Below are 25,783 nucleotides of genomic sequence, written 5' to 3'. Positions count from 1 at the left end.
TTCCTTACACCAGTCTGAAGATAAACATGATTGTGTGTAGCAGAATTTTGTTTTCCAGACAAATCATCTCCGAACCCCTGCTGGGGGGGTCCCAGCCCCCAGGTTGGGAACCACTGATCTACATAAAGATCTACATGTAGAATCAACACTGTGCATACAGATGAGATGCTTCAACACAGCGGGTAAATTATACATCCCATCATCTTTTTATTAGTGACAGAAACTGGCCATAATAATAATAATAATAATAATAACTAATACAACCCAGTAAATTTTGGATTAAGAAGAAATGATTCAAATATTTTTTCCATTTGTCATTTCCAATGTTCAGAAAGTGTTTGGTGGAAGTTGGCGCTCCTCTAAAATCCGTGTTTGCCACACAATGCTGCAACCAGGCAGCAGACATGGGAACCCATTCCAGATGGCAAGCGTTTAACTCAAATACAACTCACCAACGAGCAGAAAAATCTGCACTCAAATGTGTAGAAAGTGTGAGAGCGGCCGACAGTCACAAAGTTTGAGAGTTGGTTTAAGTGTGTTCGGTGTTTCCTGCATCTCTTTGCTTCAGCCTACAGCTCAGCTTACAAGCTTAACTTTAAGTCAGTGAGAAGACAATGACAGCAGTGACAGGTTGCCTTTTTTTTTTTTACAAACCCAGCATTGTTTAACAAACGCAACGCAAGCAAACGACAAGCGATCCAGGTCAGCGAGGTCAACACAAGTACCAATACAACACAGCGTCTCTGTTGCTCAGGAGCAACTAACAGCAAGTAACATGGAGATGTGTCGAGCAAATCCTCAACGTACAGCAGCATGACAGTGCAGAACAGACTGGGTGAAGACTAGCAGGTGCGGCTTTGTCTGGAAAAGCATCCGAAATATAACTGCTGTTGGTAAAAACCTTATATCTTTGAAAATAGCTTCTTTTTTTTCATGGAAAATGTAATTTGCCAACATTTACGACAGGGTCTCCTAAGCCCGAGGATGAAAAGGTTTTCTCATCTTATGCAGTACAATTTAATCTATTGATTCATATAAACATGAAACATCAGCAATAGTTTTTTTACCAGTGTCAATGAGGTGTTTTTTTGTGGAACAGCAGTAATTAAATCTAAATTTCCCATAAACTGGGGCATCAGTACATTCAGAATATACAGACTTTCTCCCAGCTCCAGCTCTGCTAACTTCTCCTGCATTTCAGTCAGCTGTGAAAGACGTGTAATAAAGTTCAGTTCAGTAAGGAAATATGAGAGAAAGAGAGAAGTTACAGCAAAGGCTGCTTAAAGTTCAGGTATTGCATTTCATGTGAATCGATCCCCTGGATGTTAGAGAAACTTGGCACAAGTACAACAGCAGTGGTGGGTGAGGGCATTAGCCCACGCCGTGTTGAATCATCAAAAGTAGTCCGGTTCTCTCTTCTTGTAGTTCCAGTCCAGCAAGAAGAGAGAACGGGCACTCCGCTGGGAAGATCCCGTCAGACATTCAAGCTTCACGTGTCCGATCACAAAGACGGCCCGGAGGTCCAGGAGGAGCGTCAGAGTGTCTGCACCAGAACGGGGAACAGCAAAGACAGATGCTCGGCGCCTCGGATCGGGAGTTTGTGCGTGGTGTAGAAGTGGATGACTTCTGGGATGGTCTCAAAGGGAGGGCTGTTCTGTCCCAGCACGTACTTGCCGTCTTTATACTGGGTGAACTTCATGTGCATGAAACCCTGGCAGCTCCTGTGGGGAGAAAACAGGAAGAAAGGCTTTATAATGGAAGGAGACAACAGAGGAAAGAGAGTGGGAGAGATGGATACATGAAAGTGAGAGAGGAGTGTAGGAGAGGGATGACATGAAATGTGGGGCACATAAAACGTCAGCCTTCCACACATTTTGTCACATAATGACACGGTGGAAATGACAGCCCGGATTTATGTTCACTTCTTTTTTTTTTCTTTTCTGGAGGACATGATTCCAACCAAGATTTAACACCATGTCACAAATTAGGAAGGACGGGACATTACGATGGATGAACGAGTGGTGTAACAGCACATGGTGGGAAAGACAAAAGCCAGAGTGAGAAAGACGAACGCTGGACTGTGAAAGTGGCTCAGCCGAGAGAACCACACTGGCTTCCTCCCTTTAAGTGATATTCAGCCACGACAGGACTTCCCCTTTAAGAGCCAGCCAGTCATGATATATGTCTAATTATAGAAGCAGAGAGAAAGAGGAGGGTTGAAGTCGGTCACTATAATTGTCATTGTTCTAGTCAACCAAATTACATTTTATAGAGAAGTTAAACCCCCAAAAAACACTCGCTGTGACTACAAACAGCCAAACAACAAGCAGTTTATGATTTGTTCCACTGGCCTCAAGAGCACCGAGAGCCAGATGCTTCATCACTCAGCGCTCGGAGTTGACAGCACGCTTTCATCCGGTCCTGTTTGTTTTGCGGACTCTATGTACCTCATGATACATTAAAGCGTATGAGAGCTCCTCCATAAATATTCATGTAGGTTTAATTCTGGCAGGCCTGTCTGTTTCAGTGCTGACTCACTTCGGAGTGGGTCTTCATCTCGTCTCCAGTGAACAACCATCATTCCTCTCGTTGTCCACGTTACTATCAAGTCTTACAGTAGGGGAGGTTCACTTTTTCCAAGGCTTGCTGCATTATTTCACATAGTTTAGCTGTTGATGTTACACAAGCTGTCCTTGCTGTAGGGTGCATTGACATCGCAAAGGTAGCGTCAGCAAACCACCAGCAAACCAGTCCCAACACCCTGATAAAGACCAACCTACTGTTTCTTTCCAGTCTAGACACAGACATGACTGAGTGGAGACATAAAAGCTACATTTCAATTTATTACAACTTGGGCCTTAATACAGTAGTTTTGCTTGCTGTTTCTATCTGCCATGATAACATAGTACCCACCAAAGTATTTGCCGATGTCTGAGGATCAAACAAACAAGGCATTGGTTTGTAACCATAATCTCTGAAGTGCTGTGTTTGGAGGTAAAACCCAAAGGATTACAGTGTACTTCACTCATCTGGCTGAAAGGCTTTGCTAGATGTTCGAAAGACAATAACAATTGGTACAAAAAAATAACTTCTGCACATTTTTCTTGAGAAATACACAAGTTTACAGTCTTCTATCCAGGCATACAAGACAAACAGAATGCAAGGGCACTCAAGTATACGTTCCAGTAAATGGCCCCGATGCAAAATACCCGACACAAGATAACACTCACGGGTATTTTAGTCCCTCGGCATGTGCAGACTACAGACATGGAGGACAAGGGCTAGATTGTGTCAGACAGTGGAATGTAAGGAAAGTGAAAGTAGGTCAATGTCTTGAAAGTGTGATGGAGTTATGACTACATATGAGTTTGGGTAATATTTTAGTGTTTATTTTTGCTTTTTTTTTTTAAACCGTCCTCTCTTCCAAATTAATTTAGCTGATCAGGAGCTTTGTTTAAAACCTGTATGATCATCAGATTGCTCTTGTTCACTTCTGACTTCTTTTTGGTGTTGTTCTGTTCCTCGATATCAGCGATGAACTATTATTACTGGTTAGATGGCCAAAACTAAGACAATAAAGGCTGTATGAAACCAAAGGTTCCCTTTAAGCCGATTAGAGATCTAAGCGGCTTCGAGTCTTTACAGATTGGGCAATGAAGGGCAGTCCCACATTCTAACCAAGCAAAATAACAGATTTTGCCATTTCATAAGAATTCACTACTTCCAAACCTCACATGCGCCAGCTGGGAAACCATTGCCAGTAGTGACCTTCTTGCTTGGGCAAGTGTGCATGTGTGTGCGCTTGTCAAACCGAATCTACTCATGTAAATGAGTAATGCATAAGCTTGTTTATATGTCACCCCCCCTCCCTTCCCTCCCAGATTCCCTTCTTGTGTGGCCCACAGAAGGCAATTCATATTCATTAGTGATTACGTGAGGATGATGTGTGCACTCAAGTGTGCTCTACCTGCCTGATTACCACTTAGACGGACCGCTGGGGCCACATAGGAAGGCCCCAGAGAGGGGCCAAGGATGGGGTGAGGACAGAGGGACGATGGATCACGACAGTAATTACAAGGGAGAGATTTGACCAGATAAGCAGTATTGTGCCCTGCAAATGAGTATCGAGAGAGGAATCGGTGCGGCAGTGTTCTTGAGTGGGGGTGATGGTGGAAGGGAGGGAGGGAGACAGAGGAGGGGGAGACAGATGGAGAGGTGTGGAGACTGCGATATGAGATCGGTAGCTCAGGTGGCTTCACACACACACACACACACAGACTTCTCAGTAGCAAGGCAGAATTTCTTTTTAATTTGCAATTAAATTGTAACACTGTTTATTGGAGAACAATACTGAAGGTGCACAGGTGTTTGCTTAGCTTGTTGTGGTAGGTCAGTCAGTGTGTGTGTGTGTGTGTGTGTGTGTGTGTGTGTGTGTGTGTGTGTGTGTGTGTGTGTGTCTTACCGTAGGGACAGAGTGTAGTCAGTGCGGTTGGTCTGACTGTTCCTCACCAGGTAGCTACATTCTTTACACAGCGTTAGCAGCGACTCTGCCTCCGAACGCGACAGCGAACCGTGGTACCATCTGATGGCCAACACACACACACACACACACACACACACACACACACACACACACACACACACACACACACACACACACACACACACAGTTAGATATGGAAAAAGGTGCTAACATTAAGCGTGATTGCAACACATATTTTTACACCTTTTGCTGCTGGATGTCTACACTGGCATAGAAACTCTGTAGTTGTTATTTTATCGATTTGAATCCAAAAGTTGATAATCAAGTGAGAGGTAATTATTAGTAGTATGAATGTTTCTAGAAATTCATTTTCAACACTTTTAGGGTAAAAAATGAATAATAAAGAAACAGCTTCTCTAGTCTCATTTTTCACAGCAGTACATTTTCAGTTCCAGTGGTAACACCATGGTGGAGAGTGTTCTCGCATCTGCGCTGACACACACTGCTAACTGTCTGTCCTTCAGCACATGGTCTTCAACGTTATAATCAAACAACACTTCTAACAAGACACAGAGTCTACAACCATGCTAGCGTCTCTTTGAAGCTTGCAGCAGCTAAATGCTCACAACAGTATGCTAACATGCTCACAGTGACAATGCTAACATGCAAATGCTAAGCAGCAGGTGTTTACCACGTTCACCATCTTAACTTAGCATGTAAGCATGCTAACATTTGCTAATTCACACTAAAAACAAAGTACAGCTGTGCCAGAAATGGCATTGTTTTTGCCGCTACATGAAAAGTTGAGGGATCACCAAGGTAACTACAAATCTCTTCCATAGTTTTGGAAATTTCACGAAAAACTACAAATGCCAACCTTGTGGTGGCGCTAAAGGAAAAATAAGGGAATCGCCTCTGGGGACCAGGAATATCTGTACAAAATATGGCAATTTATCCAGTAATTGTAAAGATATTTCAGTCCGGACCAAAGTTGTGAGCCAACCAACCAACTGACAGACAGACTGAAATTGTCATGCATAGAGCCTTTCCAATAGTGTAGCTGTAAACACATTCATAACAAAAAAAAATGCTATAATAATATACAGAACTGTTTGGGATAAACACAGCCGGTAAGCAACATAATTATATTCCTGCAGTGAAAATATTAATGAGATTTTCTTCGACATGACTTGGTGAGGTGTACTGAACGCTACAGGTCGACACTGATGCCGTTTCTGTTTAAAGCAGATCTAAAGGAAACTCAAAGCTCAAAACAGCCTCTAAGAGATCATCAGGGAGTAATGGGGCATAATAATCAACTGCCATCCTTAAGTGAATCTGTGCACATGTATCTGTTTGTGAGCACAACACTGTGTGCGTCGTGTGTGTGTGTGTGTGTGTGTGCGCGCTTGTGCTTGTGTGCTTAAGGGGTGTCATGTGCTTGGATTTCATTAGTAAAACGGCCTTTTATGTGCACAGAAAGAGCACATGAATTACACCAATGATGTCTGAAATTACAAGACCAAAGTAAATGCTTCCTTTTAATGTTCTGACTTAATTAGTTCTCATTCTAACCTTTCGCAGTTCTGTAAGCTCTCACCGCTGCTGCTTAGCCTAAACACATAACTGCTTCTTTTGAATGTGTCCGTGCCCTTAATAGATCAAAGCGGTGCAATAAAATTTAGTTTTTCATTTATTTGTGTACAACCCCTTTCTTCCTGAAATATAAAAAAATCAGTCAAATAAGAATGTATGATAATGTATGAGCATGGCATCCATGCAGAGACACTTACAGCCTGCAGAGATTAATAGTTTATGCTAATTGCGTTTACATGCACAAATAATTGCATAATTTATATTTGTTTGATGCAACATCTGAACTTAGAATAATGCTCCAGACAACATGCCTGGTTTAATCTTATGTTTCTGTGTCTTATTCCTTACAGTACTTGGACTGCCACATGTCTAACAATTTGCAGCCGATGTGAACTGTATGATCAGTACTATTACTGCTATTTTTCTTTCTTCATCCTGTACAATATTCAAGGTAATTAAATGTATGACAACAGAGACACTCAATCATTAACTATCAAAAGCCTCTGATTAACTTGATTAACCCTTAATTGGAGTGTGTGGCGTATATACTGTATACACTCAGACACATTCAAGTGTTAATGTAGCTGCTGTGGGTTTAACAGAAGACTGCATACATACACCTGCTTCTCCAGAGGCAGAGTAGGGTCCACTCTCTCCCCCACCATGGTGAGGCCTTCCTGCGGCATTCGAAACTTCATCCCCCCTCCTGCCAGCGGGCTGGACCTGGGCCCCGGCGGACGCAACCGATCTGTGGGTGACGAGGAGCGGTCCCACTCTGCGCCATCAAACTGCACTGTTGGCAGACGGGGACAGAAAAAATGAGTCAGAGTATTTACACAGTGCTATGATCAAAAGGGATTAAACCTCACAGCCAGATTTGGGTAAACACCAGACATCCGGCTATTGCGAAACCACGCATGCAGCCGAGAGCCCTCTCGTGGATGGGTCAAAGTATAGGACAGCAGGTCCCGACCTGACAGACTGCAAAACTATCAGCATCATCACAATTACCGTCATCAACATTTTTATGAGTCACAGAGGGCAGATAAGAGACAGGAAGTTGGCGTCTTCCCTGCTTGGCTCTGTTGCAAGTCTTTCACTACGCTGCAGATTACTTGATGTTGACGATACTGATTCTACTCTGGAGCAAATTACGTGTACAGACCAAAGTGTTATTTACCCCTTCTGCGCCTGATTTTGGTGAAATTCAATCTACAGAACTTGTAATTAAACATTAAGTGTACCGTAGCACTTCGAAGTACCTTAAAATGAACAAGGCAGACATCTTAATTTAGTGGGAGCTTTCCATGCGTGGTTGATGCAAGAGGAGAATGTGGTAATTTAAGAAGAGAGAGCTTTAAACCCCCCCCAAAGAACTGACAACACAACAAATGCAGCAGGCAGGGACAAAAGGCAAGGTGGTGCAGATGCAGGCCACAGGGGGGGGGGTGTAGGACAACAGCTGGGTCATGAAGGTCAGGGTGACTGCATACGCGTGTGTTGGCGGTGACTAAAGGGCGGCAGTAAAGGGGGAGGGGGGAGGGGGGAGGGTTGTGTTCAGGGTGGGTGGTCACCTGGCTCTCTGACTGGGGGCTCCTCCTCCAGCTGACCCACCGGGGCGGGCCAAGGCAACTCCGACAAGTCCCTCATTTCTAATAGAGGGAAGGGGAGCGGGGAGGAGGCGAGAGAAAAAAGGGAGCGACAGAGTGAGAAAACAGCAGATGGGCTCGAACAAAGTTAACTAAGGGAGGATATGTGAGAGAAGTGGTGGTGATTAAAGACGCAAGACAGAAATCAGGTGCAAGATTTCAATGTGAGGAGGAGAGAGTGAGCAAGAAGTGAGATGTGGAAGAGGTGGAAGATGGGGAAGCCCTGTTGAGAGGGTGCATGTGTGATTACATGAGATGTGGTGAGTAATTAACTATACCTCCTGTCATGAAGAAAAGGAATAAACTGTCTATTTGCTTCATCACGCTTGTAGAAAAAAACATCTTTAAACCCTTTATTTACATAATTTTTAACATGTGTGGAAAGACTGAAGAAGGCAAAGAAGATAAAACCAGAGAGGACATGAGAAGTCAGAGGCTGCATTATTTATAGTCATTTGAACAAATCTACTTTAAGAAACTGTCTCGTAGCAGTAGATGCAATGAAAACTAAAGGTGACTTTATGTGCACTGCAACCCACAGAGCAGTGAGACAGAGGAACAGCGGAGCGCGGGGGCAGAATAATGCTCCATTCACTGCCCTACCAACAGAAGGAGAGCAGCAGAAGGTTCACAAAACTGAAAATAGCTCATTATCTACCATGGCAGGCAACCATATACTTTAACAGTCATTACTGCAGCCTTACACACACACACACACACACACACACACACACACACACACACACACACACACATTATGCGATTTGCCAGTTCCACACCGTACATTCGGCTCCTGCTCACAGCGAAAACGGATTACAAAACAAATAAAAGGAAAAGTGGGGTGACGTCTTAATGAGCCGACAAATCCAAAGACCCCCCAGGCCGGCGACATCAAAGGCCATTTGAATGGGCGTTTGGAGAGAGACCCAAGCTGTACATACATGCCCCTCTCCCTCCCTGGTTAATTATTGAGCAGGCAGACACACTCCGCCACTTTCTCCAGCTCTCCGTGAATTATTGATGCATGGCGCAGTACAATGGCCCCATCTGGAGCAGCCCGCACCTCCGCTGAAGCCAGGATTAAAGTGTGGCCTGGCACCCCTCAATAGCAGACATGCACGCACACACACACACACACACACACACACACACACACACACACACACCTGACACCTCGAAACAACCAGCGCTGCCACACACTGCTGCCTTGTCCGCTCGCCACCACATCACGTTTCACACCTCTAATTTTCAAACAAAACTGAGAGTCACCTATTGGAAAGATAGAAGGGTGTAAATGAGAAGCACACAATAGCAAGTGAAGGGTAACAAGAAGGGAGAGAGAGAGAAAATAGAGACAGCCGAGACAATTTATTACAGATCAGAAATGTGCTCAGCCATCTGAGTGACAGATAAGCTCGGGTGGTGGTGTTACACAGACGGAGAGGGAAATTCCATCAAGATTCCTTTTCTTTGGCTTTTAGATGGCTGTTGTTCCTCTTAAGGAAACATTCCGTTTCGTGTTCTTGAATATTGTACCTTGAAAGTTTTATTTCGCTTTGCCAAAAAGTATGAGGTGAGATGATTTCAATTGTTTCCCCTGGCTTATCCCAATTGCTTTTTTTGGCTTTTGACATGGATATTTCAAACAATACATTTATTTCTGCCATCTATTTCGTTTATCTTGGCCATCTCACAATAAATTGTAAGACCGATCACTCAACCACCTGAGTTTCAAAACCATTCTTGGGGGTTTGGGTATTGGAAGTTCTCTTGTCATAACAACATTCAATGTTAAATCACAGCCTGATTGGATAAGTAGAATGAAATCCAGTAGATGACTGGATCCTTAAATCCATGATAAAAACCTTAAAAAGGTGCAGTCAGCGATTTTGTCAAAGTCAGCGCATATCTCCTCACAGTCTGCTAGCTGACCATTCTGTGTGTGAAGGGGAAAAAGGTGGTGTACACAACCCCGGCTCTGTAAATAGGCAACAAACTAAGTGGCTCGGACCGAGCCACACAACAACAATGTTCCAGCCAATCAGCAACAGGGGAAAGGTCAAGTATGTATAAAGAGAAAGGCAATACAATACAAAATCTATTTACAGTATTTGTTTGGCACAAATATCAACAATCAAGAATTGCTGACTCCACCTTTAATAGACTACTGGTGTAACTGGTGTCCGTGGCTAAGTGGAGAGCAGGGCTGCCTTTCAATCAGAGGGTCGTCGGTTCAATCCCCGGTACCTGCTCTGCTAGTCTTGGGGGTGACTAGCTCACTAGGCTAAGAGGGTTGTCTGGGAACCGGAGGGTCGGCAGTTCGATCCTTCGATCCTTGGCTTGACGTGAGCTGAGTCGTAGTGTCGTTGAGCAAGACACTGTCCCCCTAGCGGCTCCCCCATGGGCAGCCCACTGCTCCCTGGTACAGGGATAAATATAGTGTAATAAATAAAATAATACTTCTCAAATATCAAAATAATAATCACAAAAATGTAAAAGTGACCAATAAACAAAACTAAATGAAACAAACGACTGAAATAATCAGACCCATAACAGATGTGTGTGTCTGTGGCTCATGCTGTGTAATATCTGCTTCACGGTGTGGCTACAGCTGACACGTCGCGACCACGGCGATGTCCGCTCTGAGAGTCGGATTTGTTTTTCGTAGTACAACGTAAACCCTTTCCCAGTGTGTTTTCAGAACGTGAAAGTTAATTTTAACATTTTAGTAGTCAAAAAATGTCTAGTTCAGCATTCAGTTGCACTTAGCTCCACCCTCTTGTGTCACGTCTGGTTGCAAAAGAAATCAAGATGTCGACGGTCAAAATGCCGAACTCGAGGTATCAAAACTGTAGTCCACAAACCGAAGAGTGTTGTTACGGAGACAATGTCAACTTCTCATACAGTCTATGGTTCAGTCAGACCTGTTCTCCAGCGCTGGCAGTGTGGAGATAGGTCTGGATATGCAAGGCTAGATTTAGGGTAACCCACGTAACCCCTCCTAAACCTGCAGGCTCCACCATGATAACTGGGACTAGTGTCTTTTTTTTTTTTTTTTTATCCGGGAGAATTGGCCGCTCTCTCTACTGCAAAAGGCTGAACATACACACAAACACACACAAACCTTGCCTCAACTCCTCACTGATAACAAAAGGCTGAATACCAAGCTCTCTCTCTCTCACACACACACACACTCACACACACACACACAATCACGACATGTCACTCATTCACTAGAAGGGAACATCTGGCTTCCATTCACTTCTAATGGGAACCTGTGGATCTCTCATAGATAGCGGGCTATTACAAGACAATGAGATGCACTAATGGTTTACGGACAAAAGGCACACTCTCATCAGCGCTCACAGCCTAGGTTCATTATTTGTGCTTAATATTTACTCCACTGTATTCATTATGCTTAAACAAAAGGAGTGTTTTTTCCCCATCAGTTCGGTTTCCCATCTTAACCCAGCTGAAGAAACAGGCTACAGCAATTCAGTAATCGTTGGTCTGCCAAAATCCCACAAGCGCTGGTGCCTCTACTACCTGCTAGCAATTACCCGAAATGATGTGAGGGGGAGGGAATGACCAGACCTTTCTGTGTTGCACACAGGACACATCGCCTTGAGTGACAGATTACTGACTTTTCAAGCACACCAGCTGTTTTCTGTGTCCATGTAATAAAGGAGGAACAGACAAAGACAATGGAACAGCTTCATTAGGTCCATTAATGAAGACATCTGTTTTTCCAAACAGCCCTTGCATCACATCTTTTCTCCGCACACAAAGACCTTCTGCTGGGCAAAATGGTCCCCAGACAGACAATTAACACCTTATGCCAGTGAAGAAGAAGAGGAATTCATACAAGTTTCCTTTTAATAATATGCATCCACACCATTTAGATTTGAATTTCAAGCATCACACATTTCTTGACAGTCTTGTCTGTGTATTCATTTTCCAGGCATTCATTAAATCCATCCCTCTTTCCTCGTCGCAGCGCTTTCACCTTTCTTCCTCTAAGTGGGGCATTATCTCCCTTTCGATATTCCCTCGCTCCTCTCGTCTCTTGCCCTACTCTACTTCCATCACCTCTCCACCCGTCTCTCACATTGGGCGGCGAGAGTGAATCACGAAGGACAAGCCTTTTCATTAATGTCAGTGAAGGTTCACGCTGAAGGAGAAAGAAATGCAACAATGGGGAGAAGGAAGGGGCAGGTGAGAGGAAACGTGACAAAGAGAAAAAGGGAGCAAGAGTAAAGGAACAGAGGAAGCGACAAGAGTCCTTTCACTTTAACGGTAAATTGATGAAGAGGCTGGTCAGATGGAAATGGAAATCTTTTTTTTTTTGTGCGCTCACGTTTGTCTGCATGCACACACACACAAAAATACATTCCAAGGCCCCCACAGGGACATACACACATGTAGAACAGCCCAGAGAACCTTGTTCTGTCCTGTCAGAGCACATGTACCTCGACAACCAGGCACAACACACACAGATGCAGACCATCCGTCAAGGTGTCTTTGCAAGGTTTGCTAAACCAACCTTCCGTATCACTTTAAAGCACCCTTCAGCATCTAGCCAAAAATACTATTCACACAAGAATGGATAAAGCAATCTAATGTTCTGGATGCTGATCTTAAGTACACTAAACTTTTACCATGTTCAGCATCTTAGTTTAGCATGCCAACATTTGCCCACTAGCCCTAAACATAAAGGTCAACTGAGGCTGATTGCAATTGGAACCAGCATCACAAACAACCTGACTTGGTCGTCACACATCTCCATCCTGGTGAAGAAAGCTCATGAACGGCTGTATTTCTTAAGGAAACTTAAAAAGGCAAAATCCTGATGGGGACATGCATGTCTGTTCCAAATTCCATGCCATCAAATAGTTGTCAGAACATTTTACTCAAAACCACAAATGGCAACGTCATGGAGGCACTAAATGAAAAGTCAGGGGATCCCCAAAGCCAGTAGGATTCATCCTCTGGGCACCATGAATGTCTGTCTGGCAATCCATCCAGAAATTTTTTGAGACATCCTACCAACAGACATCGCTATCCCTATAGCAGTGCTGCTAGCATGGCTAAAGACTAAATGGCGGTTTCATTGTTTAGATTAAATCAATTACAATGTATCAAACAAATTGCCACAGAAACGGAAAAATACTATAGGATGACAAGGATACCCACTTTAACGTGTTTTTGTGCTGCAAACAGTTTGTCTGAACCAATTTAAAAGAAAAACACAAGCCTTTTGCTTTTATGACACACATTCATACTGGGGAGCTTCCCTGCAACAGCCCCTGTCTTTTGCTGTTGCCTAATGAGCAGCTGCACTGGAACAAGTGGAGGATAAGTGCTTTTCTCAATGGCACCATGATAGTAATTTCTAGGGGTGGAAATGTTATTCATTCATCCGTCCTCATCCAGATTTCCAGCTGATTTGCGACTCTCTAATCACGCTCACACTCCTCCATCTTTTGACAGCCATCATCTCCATCCAACGGCTCAAATCTCCTTCACTGGACTATAAAACTTACAAACATGAAACACCTGAAACATACATTCATCTGTTCATTAGTTGTTTCCATCAGAGAGACAATTAGATTGTGCCTTTCATTAGCGCACTAATTGGTGCCGAATGGTTGCGGAGCCAATCACTCTCCACTGGACTGTCTATTGACTTCCAAGAATTAATGACCGCTGTAATTTGAGTTGGATGGTGGTGACTGATGACAGCTTTCCAACGTTGCAATTAAAACCCACCGAACTGAGAGCAGTCCGACCCCTCAGGCACTGCTAGTTACACACTCACACAGCTGAAGTGGACACTGGAAAATAAATAAAAATGCTTTGGAGGCAAGCTTATTTCTGATACCATTTGAAAAATAGCCGTAGAATGCAATACTCACCCAGGCGATTACATTTAAGCATGGATAAGCTGTGAAAATCATAATTACAGAGATTCTCTTCAGAAGCGCTTGCATGAATGCAATGCACGCAAATCCACATACAATATGCACCAGCGCTCCTCCTTACCCCCCCCCAACACCCACACGCTCATTTGTGCCAACATGCACACAACCTCTTCTCACCCTTGAATTAGGGGGCCTGATAATCAGAGCTGGAAAACCTAGTTGAGAATCCACATGTGCATGCGCCTGTGTGAAGGTGATGATGAGGGGCTGCTGGCAGATTGCGAGGCCCCCCCTTTGCCCCCTGCAGCGGGTTATCTGAGTGAGTGTGTCACATCCACAGGGAGGGAGGGCCATGGGGACAGCCCCATCACCGCTGCTGCGTTGGCATACATACATACATACACATATATATATATATATATATATATATATATATATATATATATATACACATATATATATATATATATATATATATATATATATATATATATATATATATATATATATATAGATGTGTTAGCAGATGACGGATTGCACCCTGCCACGATGGCCCCGACTCCCCCCTCCTCTCCCGTCACCTCACCTCGCCACAGCCCCCCCAACCATTAATTCTCCTCAAGGCCCCCTCCCCTCTGCATCACTGGGCCTCCACAAACAGCCATTGAGCTGCCACCAAACATACCATAACCTTGGACGTCCCTTTCCATTTCTCTCCAGCTAGCTTTCTCCACAGCCTCTCTGTCCATCTCTCTTTTTCTGCTCCGTCCTTCTCATCTCTCCCCTCCCTCACATGTGGGCCGTGCCTAGCAACGCAGAGTGGGTCTGGGAATATGGATTAAATGTGAGAATGGAAAACACTGTTTGTGTGTTTACACTCCAGTGCTTTGGTCTGCTCAGACAGACAGCACGCCAGCTCAGAGTGCTGACTCCAAATGGAAAAAACAAGGGGTCAGACGACTCGAGTCGCACAAGCGTTTCCCTCCACTGCGCTCTCTAATGGTACTCTGAGCACTGCTCTGCAGGAGCGCATGCTGTATTGTGGCACAAAGAGGAAAAGCTGGGGAGGAATAAAGCGACAGATGAAGCAGGAATGAGCGCTAAGTAGGCGAGGGCTGATATTGGCTTTTAAATTAACTGTCATGCGTCACCTTTTGAAATCACCTCCGCTCTCAAATAAGTTACGGAGTCTCTTTGCTGCTCCTCTGCTTAATGCGATTACAGCCTGAACATGGTGTGAATGTCTTTGTGTGTGTGTGTCTATGTGTGTGTGTGTGTGTTCAGACAATGGTGCGCTGACCATGACTCTCTTATTAGCACTGGATTGGTCATGCACACGCAGGCATGTAATTAACTGAGAAGAGAGAGAGAGGGGGGGGGGGGGGGCACACACAGGAGGGAAGAAGGGAAGGAGAGCGGAGAAAGGAGGGGAGTGCGTACGAGGCTTGGTTGATTTATTATCCCTTCACCTTGACCTCGGTGACTTGGAGATGCAGCTCAATTAAGCCGACTTGGCCTTGCATGCCTTACACTGATCCACTCCTAAATGACCCATCAGTCCAGTTCTGTTTCCCTTTACCCCTCCGTTTCTCTCATTTCTACTTCACTCTCCTCCTCCAATTATATTCAAAACATGGAACGTAATAAGGTTTGGGATGTGACATGCACCGTCTGAAAAATAAGAATCATGCACTGCACCAATTATTTTAGAAACACTTCTGATAATATGAGGATTATGAAAATAAAGGATTCGTTCCTCTGCTAACCTTCTCTTTGTGTCGTCTACTGTATCTCTCTCATGCATACATACACATACACAAGACATCGCTGACAGCTCTAACGATCATCTCAGAGGTTGTTGTTGTGACTGTGGTCCGTCATATGTGAGAGAACAATAAATCAATGGTCAGCAGAAGGTGTTTAGATGCAGTAAAAGAAGCGGAGCGATATGTGTTATTTGAGCTGAGACAGTGAAGGTCACAGCACTCTGTTTTCTGTAGTGATGGGGGTAGACTCTACATTAAAAGGTCAGGACAGTAGACGAGCATTTCACTATGTAGTGATAGCAGCATGGCTCTCTGTGTGCTCCTGGCTTTGACCTTTAAAACAGCCCTTAGCCATTTTCACAAATTCTACTGAATAATTAAAATTTTTCTAGTTTAAAAAGCACATTTTCTGAGATATGTCTTATGCTCGACACCCAGAATCTCCAGGAGTTGTACAATTGTCTGTGCAGTAGGTGGTAGGGATTCAATGTTTGGCTAAAAGACACTTTACAATACAGTGGATGATTGCCAATATGGGGGCATTAAACCGGGTGTTCAGTTAAAAATGCTTTTCCTGCAAACTGCTTAGCCATCCTAAACATTACAACCTACATTTTTGCTAAAAGCTTATATTCTGGGACGCTCTGAATATCGATTTAAATATGCAATGAAGCATGATTCAGCAGCTCCACGGTCTAAAATGTATTCATGAATTGATTTCCTGTATAATTCTGACATTTCTCAGAACAGCTGCCATGTTTTCCAGTTTGAAAATTACAAGCAAAGACCAGTGACAGTCCAATCAGGTGAGGGAACTTCTAATTAAAAGACAGCTTATCGATTATCTCTTGTACAACCTTCATAAGGTCGCTACATCTAGGTGGCTTTTGCCAGACTATTCTCCTCCCTGATATTTATTGACTGTACTGTAAGAATATTGTCATAATCTTTACAGTTACCTGCAAAAGCTTTGGAGATGTGATCCTTCTTCCATTCCCAGGGTTGGTCATACTCATCAGCCGGTCTCTCGTCGTCTTGCGGCAGCCTGCTGCTCTCCTTGCTCTCCTCCTGAGGTTCTCCGTACAGCAGGCCCGGGCGCTGGCCTCGCTCATCCTCATAGGGCGTATCGTAGAGCTGCACTCCGCCCCGCGACCGTCCTCCTCCTGGACCGCGCTGCAGCTCTGTTGATGCACATGCAAAACAACACAGATTCATACCCCGACACATGCCAGTACGCACAAATAAAAAGAAATCTTCTTGGATGCGTTACCAGTCTGCAAGAAACAGGCAACGTTAAGTAATCATATTTGCCAGTAGCAATGAAGTTCCCTAAACAGAACAGTGACATTATTCTTCAGTCAAAAGAAAAAGCCTGTAGAGCTCTGGCATGACTTGAATTAGAGGAGAGAGAAAAAATGTTGTTTGCACAGCTTCCCGTGGGCTCAGGATCTCATATAGGGGGCTTAATAAGGCCTTGGGCTAGATGCTGAGTTGCAACACGTTAGACAAACTCCTCCTCCTTTCTCTCGTCCACCCGAAATCCCAGCAGCAATCTAGCACGGCTCACAACAGCATCCATGTTCCCTCATTAACATTTTCATCACTTTCTCAGTGGGCTCCAACCGGGAAATGTTTCTCAGCACCTGCAACTGTTGTGTGGAGTCAAATATGGCCATGAGATAAAAGGCTTTAAGATTATTGACACAAGAGGATGAAATCTGATTTCTAAATGCATCAAAAGGAGCCTCTAGGCTGCAGCAGCGATGGCGCTTTGATATGTTGACCTCAAAAATGTACCCTTTAAAAAAAATACAGGTGGTACAGAAGAGGAAAAAATGAGGGGGAAAAAGAAGGAGTTGGCATCTTTTGTGCACACAGCCGGCAGCCTCGCAAAGGAGGTGCACTCACATGAGAAGGGAACAGGACTAAACAGAAGAGTCCCCTGGTGAAAGGCAAGGAAAAACTTTAACCTTCACACGACAAGACACCGCTATTGGAGCGGCCCTGTAGTCACCATGGCGACAAAGTGGAGGGCTCGGGGAAAGGCCCCGAGGTTGTGAAAAAGAGGGTGGAGGGGAAACGGAGAGAGGAGGAGGAGCAAGGCGAGGGAGGAGGGATAGAGGAGGCGGTGGGGGCGAGGAACAGGAGGAGAGGGAAGAGTAAAAAGGAAGCAGTGAGGAAGGGGAGGGGAGGATGATGGGAGAAAAGGACAAGGGAGGGAGGTGAGGGGGGGGGAGGTCTGTCAGCGTTTGATGTTAAGTCATTGAGACAGAAGCACAGCGGGGCTGAATGCTGCTCTACCTGCGCTGGGAACCCACGGTGTCAGCGACAGCCTGGAGATGGAGAAGATGAAGGCAGAGAGATAAAAACAGGCGGAAATAAAAATGAGAAATTCATAGGAAACATGATGGAGGAAAAACACAGGAAGGGTGGGGGGCAGAAAGACAGAAAGGTGAAACAGATTGAATACTGAGGAGAATGACGACAGGAAGTGTTTAGGCATACAGATGAATGTCAGAGCTGGAAACAGACACCGTGAACTAAACTATAAGCACTGGAGATGTTTTTTTCCCCTCTAAATGTACAGTCAAAAAAGCAGACAGGTGTCTTTTGAGAACAGTCTTTGTGAGAGATAATTACTATCCCGATCTCGAGTCGGTCTTTGCCGCTCTGCTGTGTTTTTTGATGAGCAACAGCAGACAGAGACAGACAGACAAAAGCAGGCAGACAGACAGCCCTGGAGTGACGGGCTCAATTCAAAGTCAATGAAAGCGCTGAGACAGACAACGCTTTGCCAAACGCTCTGCAATCACAGCTCGGAATCTAATCTCCCCAGCTGCAACGAGAAAAGATTTTGTTCGAGGTTTCTCAATTAGGCAACTGAAGCCCGATGAACTTCATTTGACCACCAAAAAAAGCCAGCAGAAAGTGACAACAGACAGAGGACCGGACATAGTTTTTGCTACAGGACAGATTTAGAGGGAAAGCCAGACTCCCCTCAGGGCCGGGGAGAGCCCTCCAGATGAAGTGAGAGAATGGAGGAAGGGGGGGGGGGGGGGGGGGCTTTAACACTAAATCGCTGGGACAGAGCAGAGAGAGTGCGAGGGAAAGGGGCAGACAGAGATGTTATGGGAGGAGAGACAAATGGAAAACAATAGATGTGAGCTAGATGATGTGGGAGAACCTCACAAGGGATGAGGGAGGGTCTGAGACGGGATACTAGACGCCTCTGAAGGGATGTTTCACGAGGCTGAGAGCGTGTGACGGGCTAAAAGCACGGTGGAGTGGACAGGTCCAACTAATGTAGAACTGTCTACCAACACATTGAGTCATTAAACTGGAATTACTGAGCAATACTGCATTTAACACCAGTGATCCTACAACAAAAGACAATATGGAAATGTGGATGCAGTATTCTGCAACTGCAGAAACACTTCACTATAAAAAAATAAAAAAAGGAAGGGCGATAAAGACTGAAGAAGTCATTGATCATCTCAGGGTTGTTCATCAAAAAGAAATTGCTGACAGATTTAAGATCAATGACGACACTTCATGCCAGTTATACGAGATGGTGCGCCTGAAAAGCAATATAACAGCAGACTGGGTTTTATGTCAGGTAAGAAGTGTGAATTTAACCCTTCAGGATGTTCCCTTACTCTCATATTATGAAGGCAATTCTGATTAATTAAGCAATTAATTATTGGATGGGTTTACGACATGTGGAGATAATTAGCAGAGAGAACTATAATACAAAAAGGAAGCAGGAGAGGGAATGGAACTAAAACACCGTGCCTCTATGATAACAGTGTGGGTCACTGAAACATTATAATACTGATAAGACACTGACTGATGAGTGCACTGACCGGTTATGACCCTCTGGGCCTCATACGGCTCCATGTAGCCGTTGTTCTCACAGGGAACAGGTCTGAGATCTGGCTCTGGCCTGTGGTCCATGCGAGCGTCGAACGGGTCAGAATAATCTGTGTCGCCTGCCAATGGAGCAGACGGCACCACCTAAAGGACAAAACACACGACTGATGAAGAGGAATGGGTTTGGTTACAGAACATTAACTTGTCCTTGTTGGAACAAAACGTCACCATTGACATTCATGCAATAAATGCAAACCAATTTCTAATGTTTTGCAGACACCGAATTCAAATCACAGATTTCTGACTTTCAGCCAGCGTTTTATAAAAGCTGTCATTCAATCACACTTTTAAAACACTTGAATTAAAGCATCCTAGACAATAGCTCATCAAGACCAAAGATGGAGAGAGCAGCGCAACACTCTTAACAAAGCAATCACATCCTCCCTGAATGGAGCGTTAACTATATGTTTGGTTACAGACAAAACGCTTTCGGTATCATCAAGTCACTAATTTGCATCTTTAGTGTGCGACATCGCAAAACCATACCAAAGCTATAGCAGCTATACAATGTAGTTCCCTCTTAAAACCCTTGAAGAAGGGACTGTATTGCATGTTCGTTGCTATATTTACATGCAATGCAGCAAGAAACCGTCCTGTCTGAGGATCATGTGTTTTTTTTTTGCTGTGGGAAGAGAACACAGAGTGTAAAGAGGGTGCTGGTTGCACAGGAGGAAAACAGTGATCAGCTGGCACACTGACAGCTACACGGGCAGCCATATGGTCACAAACACACACACACACACACATGCATGTGCATATACCTATAAACACATACACATTTTGGCAAAGGGCTCTCCTCCCATCTCTTTCTCTCTGACAAAGGGAATCGCTGTCGCAAAGGCTCGCCTCCTAAATTCCTGCTAGACGTGCACGCGCCCTCGCTAAATTACATTTTAATCCCATGTTGATTCTGTAACAGGTTATCTATCGATGCACAGGAATCTGCAATGTAAATTAGAGTGCAGTTGTTCCCACAGACCCTGGGAAATTAATGAGAGCAGGAGGGGAGCGGGGTGGGGGGGGGGGCTATCGACTGGAGTTAAGACTATTACTTCAATCCACTTCAGGACTTTCGCACTTGTAGCATTTTCCACGAGCCGAGTCATGGATTTAACTGCAGCTATGAAAACCCTCAAATACTCCTTAACTTACTCAACATATGTGAGCTGAATCAACGTGAGGACCATTTCCTTGTAAAAAAACCTTTGCTTCCGCTCCAGTCGCTCGGTCTCAACATCTGTTTGCCTTTGTTCTTCGCAGTAGCCGCGTATGTTCTCTACAGCACGACATGCACAGTACATGGCCGGAAAAGCACTGCAGTCCTGATGACACCGACAGCCCCGCGGTATAAATCATACCTCCCCGTGGCCCTTGGCATATCATCGTACCCCGTACTGGATATGGCCCCTCACATGTGCCCATGCGGGGGTCTCTCTCGGCTTGGAAAACTAAACCTCATTTATTATTTATGAAAGGACATAAACTCAAGGGACTGTGACCCTCTCCGACTCAATGGTCCGCTCGAGCCATCAATAATTCTTTCTTCCATCTAAGGTAGCGAATTTATGTGGCGCTTGGGATGTAATGTGATTTATGTAAACAATGCATATTTGAGACACACATTACTAGTCACTTGCTTATGGATTCTGATCAATAAAGCTGTCACGGTGATGGAAATGGGATGAGAAGTAGGAGAGTGTTTTTTCTATCCTTCATCACTTACTTGCCTTCCCTTCGTGCCTCCCTCTCACTTCCTCATAAAAAATAAAAAACTGAATTTGTCATCACCCGCTTTTTGCTTACACACACACACACACACACACACACACACACACACACACACACACACACACACACACACACACACACACACACACACACACACACGCGCTGAGAATCTGAAGGCTCTTACAGGCTCTTGCTGGTCCTCTAAAGAGACAGTGCTGAGGAGGATCTTGGTGCGCCCCAGCTCCTGGGAGTCCACTTTGATCAGTCTGTGTTTGGGGGACTTCACGTCCACACTGGATGACTTCATGGGAGACCCATACACAGGTGTGGCGGGGTCAGAGGTCCCAGACTCGCCCCTGGACCTGTTTTCCGAGTCCTCGTAGGGATCCTCGAAGTCCAGGTCCCTCTGGAGCCGGTAGGCTTTGAGGATCTCGCTCTCCGTGTAGTCTGGTGTGGGCGGCTGCGGAGGCACCTTCCTGCTGCCAAAGCTCAGGTAGTCTTTCAGCCACTTGGCCATCGCAGCTCTGCTTCCAACTGTGCTGGTGCTGGTGGAGGGGGAGCAGGAGGCTGCAGGGGGGCAAACAGGGACATGGGAGTTATTGCTTGGTCTTAATTCTGATGATAGTGTGAGCTATGAATTGGATTTGTGCTGCGTTTTTTTTCTGAAAATCATCAAAAATATAGACGTTAATTGTTGATCCTTTCATGATATCTGTGACGATCAACTTGCCACTGACAGAAGAGCCTCAAGTGTGCGTTTACATGCACTCATGTGCCATTAAACTACACCAACAGCTGGGCTTTACGCACTCCTTTTGTTTTACTCAGGGAGCAATAACGTCTGGCATCTGGACTTTGCCCAAAGGCTGCGATTACAATTCACACTCCTGCAATAAAGTCTGACGTTGACATGCTGATAAAAAAAAAAAAAAAAAGACAAAAGACTGAAAGTAAATATTAAAGCAATGAGGAATCAAAGAAGGCGTGTTTCAAATTGAAACGTCGTATTATTTGCTTTAATTTAGTGATTTAACAAACATTAAAGCATGGTTAGTTTGGGCACAGACGTTTTTGGAGAGCTTTAAACGCAAGATAAAAATAACCAGTTTTTTTGTTTTACTTTCAACCTAAACAGTCACTAAACACTGGATTGAATTACTAGAGAGCGCTGCGCTGTGAACGCGCACTCACTTACCAAACCTATTCAGTCCTTCAGCCACTTTGAACGCTTTATTCCGCGTTTCTTCATGTCGAGCACAATAAAAGCGGCACAGAAAAGTGACAAACCCTTCCACTGCTCGAGGTTGGTTTTTTTATTCCACAAAAAAAGGAGACAAGAAAAACGGAAGCTTTTCTGGTACAAAAACAAAAAAGCACTGAAACCCGCCGGAGTTCCTCCAACGACTGACGGCAAACGTGCGAGTGAAGAGAGCGACTACAGCTTCGAGAGCAACTCAACGGAGCGGTTAAAGGGGAGGCGCTTCAGTCCCAGCGGAATATCCCTCTATTCCCTTTCGCAGTCAGCCGACCGTTCATTCATTGAAATATCTACACATCACACCGCCTGCAACTAGAGATACATCCTCTTTCAAAACCACTATAGCTGCTGAAAGGGGCAAGCAAACGAAGAAACCGAGGAGGGGAAAAAAAAAATATTTAAAAAAAAAAATCAGCTCGCACGAAATGTGCTCCAAACGTGCATTATTGATTCGCATGACATCACTGGAGAATGTTCCTGTTTTAGCTTCACTGAAGGTTTTTCAAAAGGATTTTTTTTGCAGTTTTCCCCCTAAAAATAAGCTGAAGCCTGAAGGGGGAACAAAACTGTTATCCTTTATAAAAGGGTTTGGTGGAGTAAGGGAATCTCATCATCATCTGGGAGATATGAACAGTGGAGTTTAGACACAAAAACATTAGTTATTACAGAAACAAGAGGACAACAGCACTGAGGCCTGTGCACTCTGATTGAAAACTAATGCATCTTGGGTTGAGTGTGGGTTTTCATCCCGTCTTGTGTGTGTGTGTGTGTGTGTGTGTGTGTGTGTGTGTGTGTGTGTGTGTGTGTGTGTGCGTGCGTGCGTGCGTGCGTGCGTGCGTGCGTTCATCCTCTCACAGATGTCCCATTAACCGTGTAGTCCAGGCTGGTAAATTGGATTGTGTGCTACAGTGGGTACAGCCATCTAAGTCCGTTAAAAGACCGTAAATGCCTCCTTCTTTACGACACTCATGAGCTCACTTTCTCCCAGGGGCGGGGAGATGGGATGAGGTCATTGTGCTACAACCCACTCCCACCACAACCATCAACATTATCCCATCAAGACCTTCACATCTTCCTCCTCCTGCCTGCTCCAGTGTTCACCAAGTGCCGACTTCACACCCAAAGGGGGGGGCGGGGGGTCACAAACAATTCCCAGTCTGTTTCTGAGGGAGGCCTGAGGGTATGTGATTGTATGTGATCTTGCAGGTCCCTGCAGTCTAATTTAAACCATTTATAGCAGTGAAGTTGTAAACTTGAAGACACGATCAATTTCATGACATCAGCCAATAAAAAAAAAAAGGCATGATGTCAAATTTGTTTGGAAAAGAAGTTCTCCAGGGTAGAAAGCCCCTCCGGACTCCTCGACCCGTTTAATGTCTCCTTCTTGCTGCACTAAAAAGATGCTTTTTAAAAAAAAAAACATCAACAGAACAAGATTGTGGGAAAACAAAATCTTGTGGGAACAAGATTGATACATAGTGAGACCCTGTCATTAGCATGCGGGAACAAGATCAATAAGATGCGTTACAGGTCTTATCTTCTGGGAATGATACAGATCTTGTTGGCACAACATGGGACCTTGAGACAAGATCCCATACGATAATAACGTCTTCCCACAGGCGAAGATCTTTTTCTTCAGATGTCAAAGAAATACCATTTTCTGATTTTTCTCCTGCCCTTTCTTTGCCATTATTTCCTACCTTTGTATTGTATCTCTTGTCACGAATGTGATCTTCCTCATCTTCCCCCTCCACACAGCTACACATTCCTGTTTTTCATCTGCACACTCCGTTTTAATACCTCCTCTTAACCCAGTAACATATTGTTTCCATCCTGGCTATATGGTGAGAGCCAGAACTGTATGGAACAAAAGATTGTTAACTGAGCAAGGGATGCAAAATCAGAGGCGGAGAGAGCGAGACTGTCAGACTCAGCGAGAGGAAGACACATGGAGAGCACAGGGGAGAGAGGAAAACAGAAATGGAAAAATCAGGATCTCTCCCGCAGTGAGAGATCATCACAAACAGGCAGACAGACAGGTATTAAGTCGTTGTGTGTTCCTTTCAAAATAAACACTGTTTCATAGGAGCCAAAAGTGTAATTGAATCAAACCGAAAACAACAAGGCGCAGTGGAATATTTCAGATAATTAATAAGACTCCCTCATTATAAAGGGCTAAATATGGATGTGACATTTTCTCTAAACTTTCAGTTGTTGCTTTTCTTTAACAGCATCATGAATTACACAATCATGCCGTAGACATTCATGAACAACCTGACACACATCAATAAAAGTTATCCTCTAGAGTCATGCATTTAATTTGCATATGGCCGTGAAGAGTCTCTCGGTTGAATTTAGGGGTTGTAAAAGAAGCTTCACAGTTGAAAGAATCATTTCTGTAGTTTTCCTCTGCTGTGCATTTACTGCCCTCCTTTGGTGGCTAGTGTGTATTACATGTATCGTTTCTATTTTCTGATAACAACAGAGGAGAGTCTAATTTGACTTAATAGTTTGGGAAAGTAATACAAAAAGAATACAAGTTTGGGAAAGTAAATGAGGTAAATAATAACTTAATTCGTATCCATTCACGACCAATAACCGTGCAACGTGGATGAAAACAAAGGAGTTAACGCCAGAACTTCAGTAAAATATCTATTTACTAAAGTATTTAAGCCCACTAGCACCCAACATCGCAGAGTAATATTTAGTTAAGCGCTGCATCGAAGTATTGTATTCATTTTTTTTTTAACTCACCTCGCTCTTTATTACAGTACGAAGGTAGTTGCTTCCGGGTTCAGCTCCTCCAGTGTTGCCATTGGTTAAATTCACTACATCATTTCAATGATTGGTTGAAAATGGCCAAAATAATGAACTTTCTCATAAGCCCACCCCCCTGCGTTGAAGCGTGAGCTCGAGCTACCGACACAATGACAAAGTTGGACATGACGGAATGCTTCTCTACCATTAACTCCGGCCTGTTCAACCCAAAATAACAGCACTGCACTGTAGCACGCGGCTTTAAAAAAAAAAAGTAGCTCCACGTTGAGCTAACTGTCCCGCACGCGACAGTACATATCATCCATCATCGCCAATCAAACGTTGATCCGGTGTTTTGCGCAATGCTGATTGGTTGATTTACGATGGGGGCGGGTGCATTGCTGCTGTCCGCCAGGCAGCAGTGACGACAGTGTGTTGCTGCGCGCCGCTGATGGGACAGAAGGAAAACTCACCTGGAGCTGGACTGTCCTCCACAGGTCTTTGCAGGTCAGTTTCTACATGTGTTGACAACATTACATGTATTAGAATATTACAATTAACTGGGTTATAATAGTCTGGCACATTCCTTATGTATTCCTAAAATGTTGGAACACCATGATGTTGCAATGATGCTGGCACAACTGTTGATGATTTAGTGATGGGTAAATAAATTCAAACCACTTAAGCTGTTGCTT

The 25,783-nt window shown here is 44.3% G+C and overlaps 2 protein-coding genes across 3 annotated transcripts in view; one reads left to right on the top strand and one right to left on the bottom strand.

The window, feature by feature from the left end:
• Positions 1-236: 236 nt before the first annotated feature.
• On the bottom strand, positions 237-22,502 carry LOC137884479 (SH2 domain-containing adapter protein D-like). Of its 2 annotated transcripts, XM_068726256.1 has the most exons (8): positions 22,269-22,502; positions 21,258-21,640; positions 19,279-19,429; positions 16,375-16,596; positions 7,654-7,731; positions 6,698-6,872; positions 4,463-4,582; positions 237-1,721 (listed from the first exon to the last, which is right to left on the bottom strand). In XM_068726256.1, exons 2-8 carry the CDS (start codon positions 21,588-21,590, stop codon positions 1,535-1,537), a joined length of 1,266 nt encoding a protein of 421 aa, XP_068582357.1. In that variant the 5' UTR covers positions 21,591-21,640; positions 22,269-22,502; the 3' UTR covers positions 237-1,534. The 2 variants fall into 2 exon arrangements, with proteins under 2 accessions (XP_068582357.1, XP_068582359.1); XM_068726258.1 differs by lacking the exon at positions 7,654-7,731.
• A 3,041-nt stretch (positions 22,503-25,543) lies between these two features.
• Positions 25,544-25,783, top strand: part of LOC137884478 (ankyrin repeat domain-containing protein 24-like) — a gene marked incomplete at its 3' end in the record, with an annotated part of 5,120 nt that continues 4,880 nt past the window's right edge. The window contains exon 1 of the mRNA XM_068726255.1: positions 25,544-25,595. The remainder of the gene's footprint in view (positions 25,596-25,783) is intronic.

Source organism: Cebidichthys violaceus, unplaced genomic scaffold (assembly GCF_023349555.1).
Source record: "Cebidichthys violaceus isolate CVI_PGR_0920_01 unplaced genomic scaffold, fCebVio1.0.p SCAF_386, whole genome shotgun sequence".
NCBI classification, from domain to species: Eukaryota; Metazoa; Chordata; class Actinopteri; order Perciformes; family Stichaeidae; genus Cebidichthys; species Cebidichthys violaceus.
The sequence above is the reverse complement of the archived record's forward strand: the minus strand, read 5'-3'. Positions and strand labels throughout refer to the sequence as shown.